At 39.4% G+C, this 13,293-nt stretch overlaps 1 protein-coding gene across 2 annotated transcripts in view; it reads right to left on the reverse strand.

The window, feature by feature from the left end:
• Nucleotides 1-9,777, reverse strand: part of LOC135650708 (uncharacterized) — a 35,551-nt gene extending 25,774 nt beyond the window's left edge. Inside the window, exons 1-3 of one of the 2 annotated variants that reach the window (XM_065170288.1) lie at nt 9,181-9,777; nt 7,667-8,393; nt 959-6,918 (exon numbers count right to left, since the gene is read on the reverse strand). In XM_065170288.1, coding sequence (XP_065026360.1) covers nt 959-6,918; nt 7,667-8,393; nt 9,181-9,527 — 7,034 coding nt within the window. In that variant the 5' untranslated portion in view covers nt 9,528-9,777. Of the gene's footprint in view, nt 1-958; nt 6,919-7,666; nt 8,394-9,180 lie in introns of those variants that run through there. The other variant, XM_065170349.1, reaches the window with a different exon arrangement.
• Between the last annotated feature and the right edge of the window lie 3,516 nt (nt 9,778-13,293).

Genomic DNA, 13,293 nt, shown 5'->3' on the forward strand with positions numbered 1-13,293 from the left:
ATTTCAAAATTCAAATAAACTTAATATTAAGAGTATACTGTATACCGAGCCTGACGGAGAAACGAGGAAGCAACGGCGAGCGACGGCAGTAGGAAAGGGAAAGGGAGCGGGAGGCGCGAGCAGCGGGAGGGCTCGCGGGAGGCGCGAACAACGGGAAGGCTCGCGGGAGGCGCGAGCAGCGGCAGCGGGAGCAGGAGCAACGAGATCGGGATCGGGATCGGGATCGGGAGCGGGAGCGGCAGCGACAGCGGGTTAGGGTTGGGTAAGGGTTATATCGGTTTAGTTGGTTCGATTGAATCAACTAACAACCGAACCACGACCAAACCAGACCTAAAATCCTGGTTCGGTCACTTGGTTTACCCAGGCGCTCGCCCGAAGCGCCCAGCGCCTGGGCTCGGGCGAGTGCCCAGGCGGCGCCTATTTGAAGCGCGCCGCCTGGGACATTAGCGAGGCGCTCGGGCCTCACCTCGCCTCGCCCGAGCGCCTAGGCGAGCGCCCGAGGGCCTTTTTCAATCACTGTGTGAAACCACATGAACTTTTATTTGAACATACGCCTGTCAATCAGTGATAATCACAAGCTTCGATAAGTGCAATTTATTTCATCTACCCACACAAGATTGGTTTAGAATATGTGAATATATCTTCTTACTCCAAAACATGCACAGACAAGCATGGCATAAAGGAAAATATGGATAGAGTTACTACTCCCTATATGTTTTGTTAGCCACATTACTGTCCTACACATGTAAAACTTGTACATTATATGGGAGTTTATTGTAAAACCATAACACTACATTTTTATTAAGAATGGAGCAATACATGGTATCAGAGAATATGATATATATTTACAAGTAAGCACCTACTTAGAAGATGTTGCAAATGGAAAAAATAATTAAATGTTAAATCAGAGATCAATAATCATCCAGTGTGAGCATCATTATCAGAAAACATAAGGTACCTGGAAGGATGTTGCCAGGACCCATCGGCAGCTAAAACAAATGGAATGTCAGATAGTGCAGCTTTTATGGTAATGTCTTCTTCTACCAAAAGTTTCACATCAAGAAGAATTGAAGAAAGAATGCTTGGCTGAGAAAGGAAGTCAGGTATACGGTTGAGCACATGATCCTTGTAAAATTCAAACTTGGTAGGTTCCCTAATGCGTAGATAGCTTCTTAAAATGCTCCTCTCTTTCTCAGATTCAGTTCTGATGAAATTTGCATCCAAAAGGTCCTCATGTACACCTTCGGGTTTCAACCATTTGACAGGACTAACCAAACTGGTAAGTTCTCTACTCCTGTAGCACTCAAATACAGGGAGAAGCTTGATGGTGTCAATGTTCCTAGTACATAGGTGGTTGCCAGAAAACCACTTAGATTGGAAGATAAAACTTCGAAATTCATGCTTCTCTCCCACTGAAGCACTGTCAAACAAATCACTCAAATTCTGCCGCTGGCAAGAAATTGCCTGCAAAGCATTGAGAATACCATTTGCTGTTGCATCCTGAACATAGTTCTTTAACTGTGGATGATCTATTGGCAGATCGGATCTCAAAAAGGAACATCCTAGTTTCTGCAACAAGGAATACATGTTCTCACTCCACCCTTCATCTTTAATAACATTTGAATTCTCAATAAGTTGCAAGAGACATCCATTTCCAACTGGTAATATAGGCCACTTGGCAAATATCGAAAGATCTGAGCAGGATTCCCTCAAATAACTCCATAGCAACCCCATCCACTGTAGACTTGGCTGACCTTGAAAGCCTGGAGTCCAAGAAACCTGCTTGGAAAGTTGCCATTCAGTGGGCAGGATCCTAGGAAATAGTTCAACGAGGGAAAAGCATGTCAAGACATGGATGTTTGATTGCCCAGAATTTGCCATACTGTATAACGTTTTAAAAGCTTCATCTGGAATTGTGCAGTCCACAAGAAGATGTGGAATTGAATCTTTAAGAAGATCATATTCATGTTGGTAAGTGATAAATATCCTTTCACCCTCCCCACGCCTGTTAATTGTTGTGAATGATCCATTTGCTAAAGGAACCAAGGGCAATCCCTGCAACTTATTATAGAATGTAGATCCTGTCATGTCGCTTAAGCAATATTCTAGAGTCATGATCACTGTCTCTTTGTTTTTAAAGCCACGCTTCCGTCGAATCAGTAAGGTTCTCAGTAAGTGAGGATTCAAAAAATGCAATGAGGGGCATACCTCCACAAAGTTCTCCACAATTGACTTGGAGAACGATATAATAGGCAAACCGGCTTCAGATAATGCTTCTGCAAGTTCGACTGCCTTTGGAAAATCAAAATCAGGAAAAATAGCTTGTTTTGCTGAGATCCATTGTCCTCCTCTAGCCTTTGTGTAGAGGACAGTTAGTCCAAGATCAGCAATAGATGCATATACTTTTCGCACCACTGAAGACCATGGTTCAATCCCTACAGCAGTGGGCCAATGTGTAAAGAAGAGATCACATGGACCAATCTCTTGTGCAAGGACATCAAGCAAGCGACCGAGAGAAGGAGCAATAACATCTTCGAGGAGACATATATTCCACTCAGATCGTGCTTTTCCACCTCCAGCCATGTCATTGCCAAACCATATATCCCTTCGGTTTGAAGATAGTTCAAAATATGCATTCACATGCACTGGGAGACCAGTAGTAACAGGTAGAGGCAGAAAGCAGAATGCTCGGCCCTCAAACTTTTTCCTATCTTGTATTACTCCAGAAACAGGCTGATTTAGAACCTTATTTAGTTCCTTTACATCCTTTAAGTCAATGGAGCACATATAGGCAGCAACAGAAGCCCAGGGGATCAACTTATGAGATCTACTATCCAGAGATAAACATTTCTTCCTAGCACGTCCACCACCTATAGTCTCACTGATGAACCAAAAATGCAATACATGGCCCACAGAATTTTGTTCCACAACTGCAATTTTTTGACAATACCATGGCAAATCTTTATCTTCTGTCTTACTTAGTTTTTTCAAGAATTGATCCATATCCATTCCACTTCTGAGATCTCCATGAATGAAATTTAGCATGGAATGAAGTTGATGTGGTTGTTTTACAAGCCCACTAACTTTGTGTCTAGTAACACTGTAGATTAATTGCATCTGTTGATCAGTTCCATCCTTCACGAATATGGTGATCTTTTCAATGTTGCGAAGAAAAACCAATGCTTGAGATACAGTTTCAGAAAAGGACAGGAACAGTTTCTCAACATCCTCAGGTGCATATTTTTCTTTCTTTATTTGGCTTCTAGAAGCAGCACTTTCACTTCTTAGAGGAAACCGAAAAAGTGTACCTGGAAATGGTTCCTGCAAATTACAACCGAAGTGCAAAAATGGACTGAATTGATCAGGAAACTGTTCTAATATCCTCCTTCCCATATATCTTATCCGGAGACCTGGGTGAGAAGGAGAAATTCCAGGCAGATAACTGGCATGAGGATCAAAAATTACAATATTCTCCCCAGAAACAAAACTAGGGATATCGGTAAAGTGATACACACAATTAAAGCCAAGGCCAAATCTTCCAATAGCAAATGGCTTTTCGAGTTTGCTATCTTGTCCAATGCGTGAGATTGCATAAAGGTCTTTTGAGCTAAAAACAGAGTTGTTAAAACAGTAAAGTGCAGGACCCTGCCATTCAGCCATTTCAGGAGAAAGAATGGATGAAGTCCCATACTGAGTCTTATCCAAAAGAAAAAATACCTCAGAAGCATGTGCGTCTTCAGCATTTTGCACAAGTTCAAAAAGAATCCCTGGTCCATCTGCATACATTTCAACAATGTGTTTAAGCCTTGTTGTTAAGGCTTCATGCTGTCCAAAGGCCTCAGCAACCCCAGATAAACTTAAATTCATGGAATCAGAACTCTCAGCGAGCAACAATCTACGAAGAGAACGAACACCAAGCTTTTCTGCGAGGTCATTCGAGATGTTACCATGGACAAAGTTATATACTTCTCTTTTTGCATCAAAAGCTAAAGTAGATGTATCTCCAAATGAACTCTCACTGGAAACAAGCAACCATGGAGCATCATTAAAAACTAGATCAGTTGAAGGAAGTAGCCTACATGAAGCATCTGGCAAATAAACTTGAACCTTCAAATCCTGAGATTGAACTTCAACCAAATGTTGGACAAGCAACACCGCTGTTCTGAGTTCTTGTCCATCCAGTGGAGAGCACTTCTTTCTTGCAGCCATTCGGAAGAGAATATTAGCATAATCTACCGGCTTCAAAAGCTCCTTGACACCAAGATCCAAAAACAATTCTCTAAAAACTGCTAGATCAACAGGAATAACACGTATATAAGGAGCTAAATGAAGGTGGCCATCAAGAACTACTTCATCTGCAGTTGCAAAACCATCCCCTACCCAGATCCACCGACAACCCTCCAAAATAGCTTTAACAATATCAATCTCGTCTGAACCAATTAAATTTGTCAACAAAGAATATATCTTTGGCATTGTTAGTGCCAATTCTTGTCGAAGCAGCTGATCTGTCACAATTTCATTATTTTTTCCAAGCTCGAGCAATTGAGCAGCAATTACGCTACCACTAGGTGGCGAAGACCAACCTAAGTTAGATGACAAGGCTGAAGACGAACATTCACCATCTAATATGCGTGTGCTAGCAGATGTCAGCCACATATCTCCCTGCAATCTGACTACCTTTGGGGGGGCAACCATAGATGTGACAGAAGGCCATGGTAGAGATGGATGGGGTGCCGTGATAAGGACAGGACACCAACATATCATTCTCATGTCATTCCAAAATTTTTCAAGATCATCTTCCAAAGGCACATCATGATGCCTGAGAGCCAAAGAAACTTTCGAGAACACCATATTTACCTTTCTAAAATTGTGATTTGGTACATTATACAACCATTTTGCTGCATGGACCTCGAGGTACGAAAGCAGCACTTTACCCCGCATGTGAGCCCTTGGTTGATCCTTGTGCATCAGGGATTCAATTTGATGAGCACTCTGTAAAATTGCATCAGTAGATACAGATGTTCTAAGCCCCAAAAGAAGCAACATGTCCAGAACACTTGATTCACTATATGGGCCACAAGGAAAGCAATCAGATTCTTCCAGAAGTGCAAACAGTTCCCCCACTCGAGGATCATAAAGGGATTGTGGACTCTTTAAGCTCCCATTGATGGTAACTACAAATTTAAGCTTCTTCAATGACTCCCTAAACAATGAATCTTCTAAGCACAACTGAGGCAGATCCTGCAGAACTGATAGCATGACCATATCACGAACATCTGGTTGTAATTCGTCGATTCTGTTAAAAACATTCTGCTTGTAGTATACTGTCTTCTTCATCTGCTCAATACCATAAAATCTCAATAAAATATCTTCATCATATTCAGAGATACAGAAAATGAACTCGCCATCCAATAAGCACTTAGGAATGCCCTTGGGTGGCAAGTACTTTTTCGAACTCTCTAAATCAGAAAATTGTATGGTGGTCTGATCTCTGGAATAAACTTGAAAAATAGGCAACTTTTTGCAATTCTTTATGTGTAGGTCAGACAGAGAACCTGCATAGTACCATTTAGGGTCGAGAAGAAACTGGCAGAGTTCATTTTTCTCATGAAAAGAAAAGCCTTCAAAAAGCATCTGCAATTGGTAATTGTTCGAAGAAAGTACTTCAAAAATTGAATTCAGAATACCAGCAGCACTACCATCATTAACGTAAAGAGATAATTCTTGATGCTCAATGCCATACTTGGTATCCAATAACTTACAACCAATCTTAGCAAGGAGCTCTTTCATTCTATCAGATAACAACTCTGCATTCACCAGCTTAGAGAATTTCAAAGCACGATAGAGGTATCCTGAAGTAGATGGCAATATGGGCCACTCACTTAATAAAGACAAGCTATAAGGTTGATCTCGCAGGTACTGCCAGAAAAGTACAAACCAATCATCTGTAGGAAATGTAGTACCCAACTCTGGATTCCAGGAAACTCTGTTTTTGTATTTCCAACCTGCAGGGAATAACCTTGGAAAGAACTCCAAGAGACTCTGGTCATCAAGAAACCTAATATTTGTCTTAGAATTATTAGCAATTTTGGAAAGTCTTCTATATAAGTCAGGAGCAATGCTTTTATCAATTATTTTATCTGGAGCTAAGGTCAGCACCTTGTACTCCAAATCGTTGCAAACAAAATATGAAGCCCCCTTGGAGGCCTCATGGATAACTCCAAATTCTCCATTTGCCAAGGGCAGCAATGCAAGACCATTTGCATATTTACCAACATCAGCATCATCTAAATCACTAATACAGTACTCTAATAAAATTAACCTATAAGTTCTGCTTAACATAGCCAATGTTACACATTTCTTAAGAAAATGCCTTACTGTCACAGGACTCACAATTCTGTCCTGAAAACTGTGGTAAAACTGAAACAATTTATGCACTAGTACATCAGGAAGATGGACAACAGGCATACCCAACAAGACAAGAGCCTCGCCAAGCTCTTTACTCTTAAAGAACTTTTCATCATGAGCAAATGCTTCACCCAATGATATCCACCTTCCTCCTTCAAATTCTGAATAAAACACTGGAGACGAACAAAGAATTTTGTAGATATGTTCAACTAAAATATTCCAAGGCTCCTCATATGAACCAGATGGCCACAAAGAAAAATATACTTTAGTTGGACCAACAAGCTTCCGCAAACAAAGCAGTAATTCATTAAAAACCGGGGCCACCACATCTTCTAATAAAAATCTGTTCCAATCAGAGCGAAGTTTTCCACCCTTATCCATGTCTGATCCATACCATATGCTGCGTCGATTTGAAGAAACTTCAAAGAAACCATTCACTTGCACAGACAATCCCGTAGACACTGGCAGTGGAAGAGAACAAAATGCTTGTCCTTGTCTAAGAAGACTATTCTGTAAATTACGATTCAGAACAAAGTAAGATATGTGATCTATTAACTCATATTGGGAATTCTTAACATATAAAGCAAGGTTTTAAATATAAAACAAAGTTTTAAATACCGGCCTGATATCAGTCTTGACAACCCGCCGGATTGACATGACACTGAGAAACTCAGCGGTACACTGACCTGTACCACACAGTATCACTCTAAAAATGGTTTAAAAGGTGGTATACCACACACCAATTATTAAACACCAGGTCAGAGAGGTATTCTGAACCATGGTATAAAGTAAACATTACCATAAATTCCAATGAACATGCTTGTATATTCAAGCAATGTAAGTACCAGCTAACAATGCAGATTATGCAGTAACTTATAGTTCCATTTCAACTCAACAACACGAGATCCTGACCAAAAATATAGTTTCACAGACAGATTCCATGGCAGAAAATTTCTTGCAGTAAGCAGGTAGGTACAGTCTTATGCTGTAGACTAATGATGTTAGGGACAGCTTTTATGCAGAGAAAACCATAAGTTTGAAGCCACTTAAACCAAGAAAAGCTGCTTACTACCACTGAGAATATGAAACCGAAAACCCTCTCAGAACTAATGATATCTTATTTACTCAAGTACACATTTATGATGGTACAAATCTAGTGAACATAAGATCCCCAACCAATAAGACCACATAGCATCAGAAAAAAATTCCTATAGTACTTTTGTGACAGAGAAGATATTTAGAAGAGCATACAACCTACCTCAGGCGAGTCATCAGATATACAAGCTGCAACAGACGCCCAAGGCAACAGGTGCAGATCATATTCTTTCGCAGCAGCAGTTGCAAAAGTTCCGATTCTGCTTGATGGTGATGCCATTGCCTGTACGATGAAAAAGGTAGCACTCTTCTTTTCTGAATATGTACCAGAAAATGACTCACTAAGAAAATCCAATGAAAATGAATCTATCTGCATATTAGAAGAATCAGCACATCTGGAAAATCTAACAAGCGCCTTGCGATGCCAAGATATAGTTTCATCTGGTGAACTGAGAGAGCAAGAGTGCAATTTTCGTGGTTCATCTAGACCGGCTTCCCATTCGTACATTTCAATTGCAATGATGTTTTTGAGAAAAAGAAGAGAGAAAACAGCTTCCTTGTAAAGTTGCAAAAACATGACAGAAATATCATCTTCCAAGTATGCTTGCCGAGAGAGCCTACTAGCAGCTACCTGGTCTGCATTCCTCAAAGGGAAGCGAAATAGAGTTCCAGGAAAAGGCTTTTTCATGTCACATCCAAATGCACAATAGGGCAAAAACTGATCTTTATACAGTGATATGGCTGAAGTACTAACATAATCAAGACGCTTTCCAGGATTTGCTGCTGAAACATTCGGAAGATATTCACCTTGTGGATCAAATAAGACAACATATTTGTCACTCACGAAAGATGGCAAGTCAGTCAGATGGTACACCGAGTTAAAACCCACCCTAAATTAAACAACACGAAAAGATTCAGAACATGGTAGCTAGAGCCCCAAATCGGCGAGGACAGGGATTTACTTATAAATGCATCAACTATAAGTACTTTCCTTCATATGTAATGTAATAAAGACTCCATTTAAAATTAGCAATGACTACAAGGAAATTAGGTAGCATTGCCTGATCTGATGATATTAAAAGCATAAGAAATATGGATTTTGCTAATAAAATCAAGAGGAAAGGAACCGAAAAAGCTACAGATGTAGGAAATTGCTAATGTTTGCTCCACCTATAAGAGAGAATTCGCAGCAACCTCTAATTGCCAATGTTTTGCATATTATCAGGCTACCACTTCAGCAATGAAATTGATGGATTAGATGCACCTTCATAATCATTTTAGAAGGTTAGAAGATCTCCTCCATTCTAGTTTATTCAAGTGGTGCTTGTCTCCAATAATCGTAGTCCAGGCAATATCCAAACACATTACCCACAACTTTCCATAGTTAAAACTTATAAAACTATTAACTACCACCGCAGTGCACTTCTGGTTTCGTATGCCTCTACCAGATATCTATTGAACGTCAAGCTGCATTTTTTTTTTTTTTATCATTTGGTTGCAAATCCTCATCAAATTATGATTTTAAAGACGTGTATAATCAAAATTCAAGAAAGATGATAACATCCTGTAAAAGATGTGATTCATCAGTGAGGACCAAAAGAAACTTCCGAGGAACTCACAATCCCTACAATATAATAACTGGACTATAAAAAGAAAACAAAGAAGTGGATGACTCGCCCAAAGCGGCCGGTCTTCCAGGTCTGAGATTGCTTCTTGCTGTCGCCGATCCTGGAGATGGAGATGAAGTCATCCTCCGTGAAGACGGCGTCATTGTAGGCAAGGAGCGCGGGCCCCTGCCACTGCGCAAGATTGGGGGAGAGGAGGGACTCGGCGCCGTGGGATCGGCGGTCGAGGCAGAAGCAGATCCTGGTGGCCCCAGCGTCGTCAGCGTTCTGGATGAGCTCCTTCAGCACGGTAGTACCCTCGGGGTAGTTGATCAAGATCTCGCGGATGCGCCTGGTGAGGTCGACCCGCTGCCCGAAATCCTCGAGCAGGTGGAGGTCGGGATGGACGGAGGGCTCCATCCGTCCCCTCTCCCCCGATCGAGAAGGGAGAAGACGTTAGGGTTTCGTTTAGGATCGACAGAAGGAGGAGGAGGAGCGAGCCGGCATCGCGGGAAGAAGAAACCCTACAACAGGGAGGAGGAGGAGGACGACGACAACGGATCGAAGGGACGTCGTCGAGGTGGGCGAGCGATTTCTTTCGGCCTTTCCTCGGGGTAGAAGAAGAAGAAGAAGAAGAAGAAGAAGAAGACGAAGGAGGAGGCGGGACCAACGCAAAGAGGGCGGCCTGAGTTATTTACGATGTCGTTGGCGGTGGGGCCGACGGGGGAGGAGATGCGGGTACGTGTGTATGCGACGTCGTCGCATGCGGTCTCGCGGTCTGCGTCGGCGACGAGCGAAATAATAAGGGAGAAATATTTTGCTTTTGGCATCCAAAAAAAACCCATAAAACAACTCAGATACGATCTGGACGGTCCATTAATTGATTTGGAATAAATAACAATTATTTTATTTCATTAGAGCACACTGATATTAATTCATACCTTCAAATTTTGGTAGGATAATTTAGTTTATACTGATATCTATGGAGAGAGATATATATCTGCTGATGGTTAGAAGAAGATTGTATACATAACATAGCATATATTATATATGGCAAAACCTGTATGACATAACAGTTTTCCTTTACCGTGGATCGACCCGATTCCCGACATGTTGATAGGTTGAACTGGTTTTTCTTTATTATTATTATTTTAATATATTTATATTATTTTTTATACCTACTTGTCTAATTTATTTTATTTTTAAATCAATAAAAATACCTATTTTAATTTTCTATATGAGTTCATTTCGATATCATATGTCGTAACACATACCCGCTCTATTAGTATGGTTCATCGTATAAAAGAACAATAGAAAATTTTATATTTTATTTCTTACTCGATCAATGTTACGAGCCTATGATTTTCCACCACCACGACCTCCGTTTATCATGATTGATGTTACACACCACCGCATAATTGATGCTGTAATCGACACTTCAACACTTATCATGATATTTCATTTGTGTCTCTTTCATCATTCATTTCTCTTCTTGATAGAAAGAATAGAAGATAAAAAGTTTTATTGAAGAAGTAAATAAGCTTAAATATATTAATATATCCCTCTTATATTTATACAGATTAGGAGGAAGAATTTTTCTCAATAACAGAAAGATTTCCTCATGGGAAATCTTATCTTCTATCATGCCCTCGCAAGGTGCTACTATAAGGATACCAAAGGATATCAATCTTAGATTGATGCAAAGAATGATTTACGTATGAGAGTCGTGAGTAGAGCAAGAGCAGATTGCTGTTGCTACTGCGTGTTTCTTTCGTTCCCCTTAAGTCCGTCATTCGTTCTCCTTAAGTCCGTAGATTTTTGGCAGATCAACGAAGATTATCGCGGAGGAAGATGAGGATTGGCCGTGGAGCCTCTTAGGAATTTTGCCGAAGGTAAGAGCGAAGTTTCGTTTTTCTCACTACTCTTACACCACAATGAAAATAATAATAAAAGATAAAAATAATTATTGAATAAGTTTTATTGAAGAAGTAAAGAAGCTTAAATACATTAATATATCCCTCTCCTATTTATACAGATTAGGAGGAAGAATTTTCCTCAACAAAATAGAAAGATTTACAAACATCCATACTTTTTCTCGTTCATCCATTATTGTGGATGACTGTAGTTGAATCACAATGTGTAGGGCTTTAAATCGCATGATGTGTTTACGCGGATTATGACATTGAAAGCAATTAGCTTAACATGACATTTACACATCAATCGAAGATAACTCCATGATTAATATATTGAAATTGTAAATTATCTTTGTTGGTGGATAAATGTTAAGTTTTTTTTTTTTCTATAAAGACGAGTCTATCCAATCAATCAAATACAAGAAAACATGAAGAAGAATGAGTTTAGTGTAGTACATCTTCACCCATCGCTAAGAAACCTTTCGTGCAAAACTTGTTAGAGATTTCATTTTAAAATGAAAACCTCAAGATTTATTTTATTTATTTACTTGTTTTCTTGCTTTGTCTCTGTTATTTTTCTTTTATTTATTTATACTTTAATTAGATTTATTAGGTATTACAATACATAGTCGTTTGGATTATTATCGCTACTAGTAATTATCGTATCAATAATTTTATATAAATAAAGATATATTGTTTAGTTAAAAAAAATCTTTATGTCCTCTGATATTCTTTTCTCGATTCTTATATGATGCTGCTATCATCGCTATGCTCGCATGTCTGATGTTATCGTTGGAAAAAATTGATGAAACCATTCTTCGGACGATCGATAACGATTATGTATAAATTCTATTTTTTTTTATTTTGGATCAGAACTAATTTTTATCATTGATTTTTTTGATCCCAACAAAACTAGCAAGAGATTTAGTCACAAAAAAAAAAAAATCAATGTATTGAATATATCGAGCGGTTTAATTAAATATAAAAATTATAATCCAACCTAAATGATAGCAACTGTTTTTCTTGCATTCTATATCGTTGAATATGGAAAAAGAAAAGGATGACACGTTAGAAATAGTTATTCTTTTCTAAAAGTCGGGGAAGAAATAGTTTGTCAAACAAGACTTGTTCTGAATTGTATTTGGAGTTGGAAGTCATCGAAGACCACTTTTCTTGGGATGATTCCGCAAGTGCAGAGTGCTGCTGTTCTTATCGTGCCAATGAAAAAGGTGAGTGATCGTCGCTATCCAATGCATCCTAATAATAAATATGGACTCGAAACCCTTTAATCGATTGAATGTATGTATGGTCGTGAAATATTTATCATATGGATGGATCACTTTAAACATTTTTATCGTTATTCAATATATTTGATTTATAATAATATTTAAATCTTTGTATACAGCAAAAATGACAACAGCGCGTGGGCTCCGCCCCGCCTTAAGCCACGAATAATTGTGTGTAACAGCGACACGATGAAGAGAGCACATGTTCTCGTTTGCTAGTCAACAGCAAATTAAGATTCGTTTGCCTACTTTGCCAATTGGGTGTCGAGTCGACGTTTTGTTTTTAATATGATTTTGGTTAACGGACAAATCTGATATCTTGAGAAGATAAATAATATATATTTTTTTAAATAATTATTAAAAATAAAAAATAAAAATAATTTTCGTGAAATAATTATTAAAATAAAAGTAATTATTTTAATCACCAATAAAAAAATCAAAATTATGTAGATAAACAATTACATGATATTTGGATGATTAAAATGAAGCGACGTAATTAAAGATCATAAATTCAAATTCTCCTTACTTAATATTTGAAAAAATAAATATTGTGATATACATGTTATGTAATACAATTATTTTTTTGCTTGTCATTAATGGCCGATTTATTGAATTAGTAAATTTTCAAACCCTTATTTTTCCCATACCGATCCGCACGTGCGACGTCTGACGCGCAGGTGAAAGCCGTTTCGTTTCCGATTCAATGACGACTTACATCACGACGCGCGTCGGGCGGGGTTGACGTGGCGAGGAACCAGACACCTATAAGGGAGAGTTGCCTGCTCTTGTACCGTCCGACGCTCCTCGGAGCTCCGCTCTGGCGTATTCGACCCGCATCCGCTAGCGAGATCGTCCGCACAGAAAGACCTCATTCATTGACCGCGCTTCGTTTTACCACGATGGAGCCTCGGAACTCCGCCCTGGCGAACATGATCCGCATCCGCTAGCGGATCGTCCGATCAGAAGGCCTCATGGGCCGCACAGGAT

Source organism: Musa acuminata, chromosome BXJ1-1 (genome assembly GCF_036884655.1).
Source record: "Musa acuminata AAA Group cultivar baxijiao chromosome BXJ1-1, Cavendish_Baxijiao_AAA, whole genome shotgun sequence".
NCBI lineage: Eukaryota > Viridiplantae > Streptophyta > Magnoliopsida > Zingiberales > Musaceae > Musa > Musa acuminata.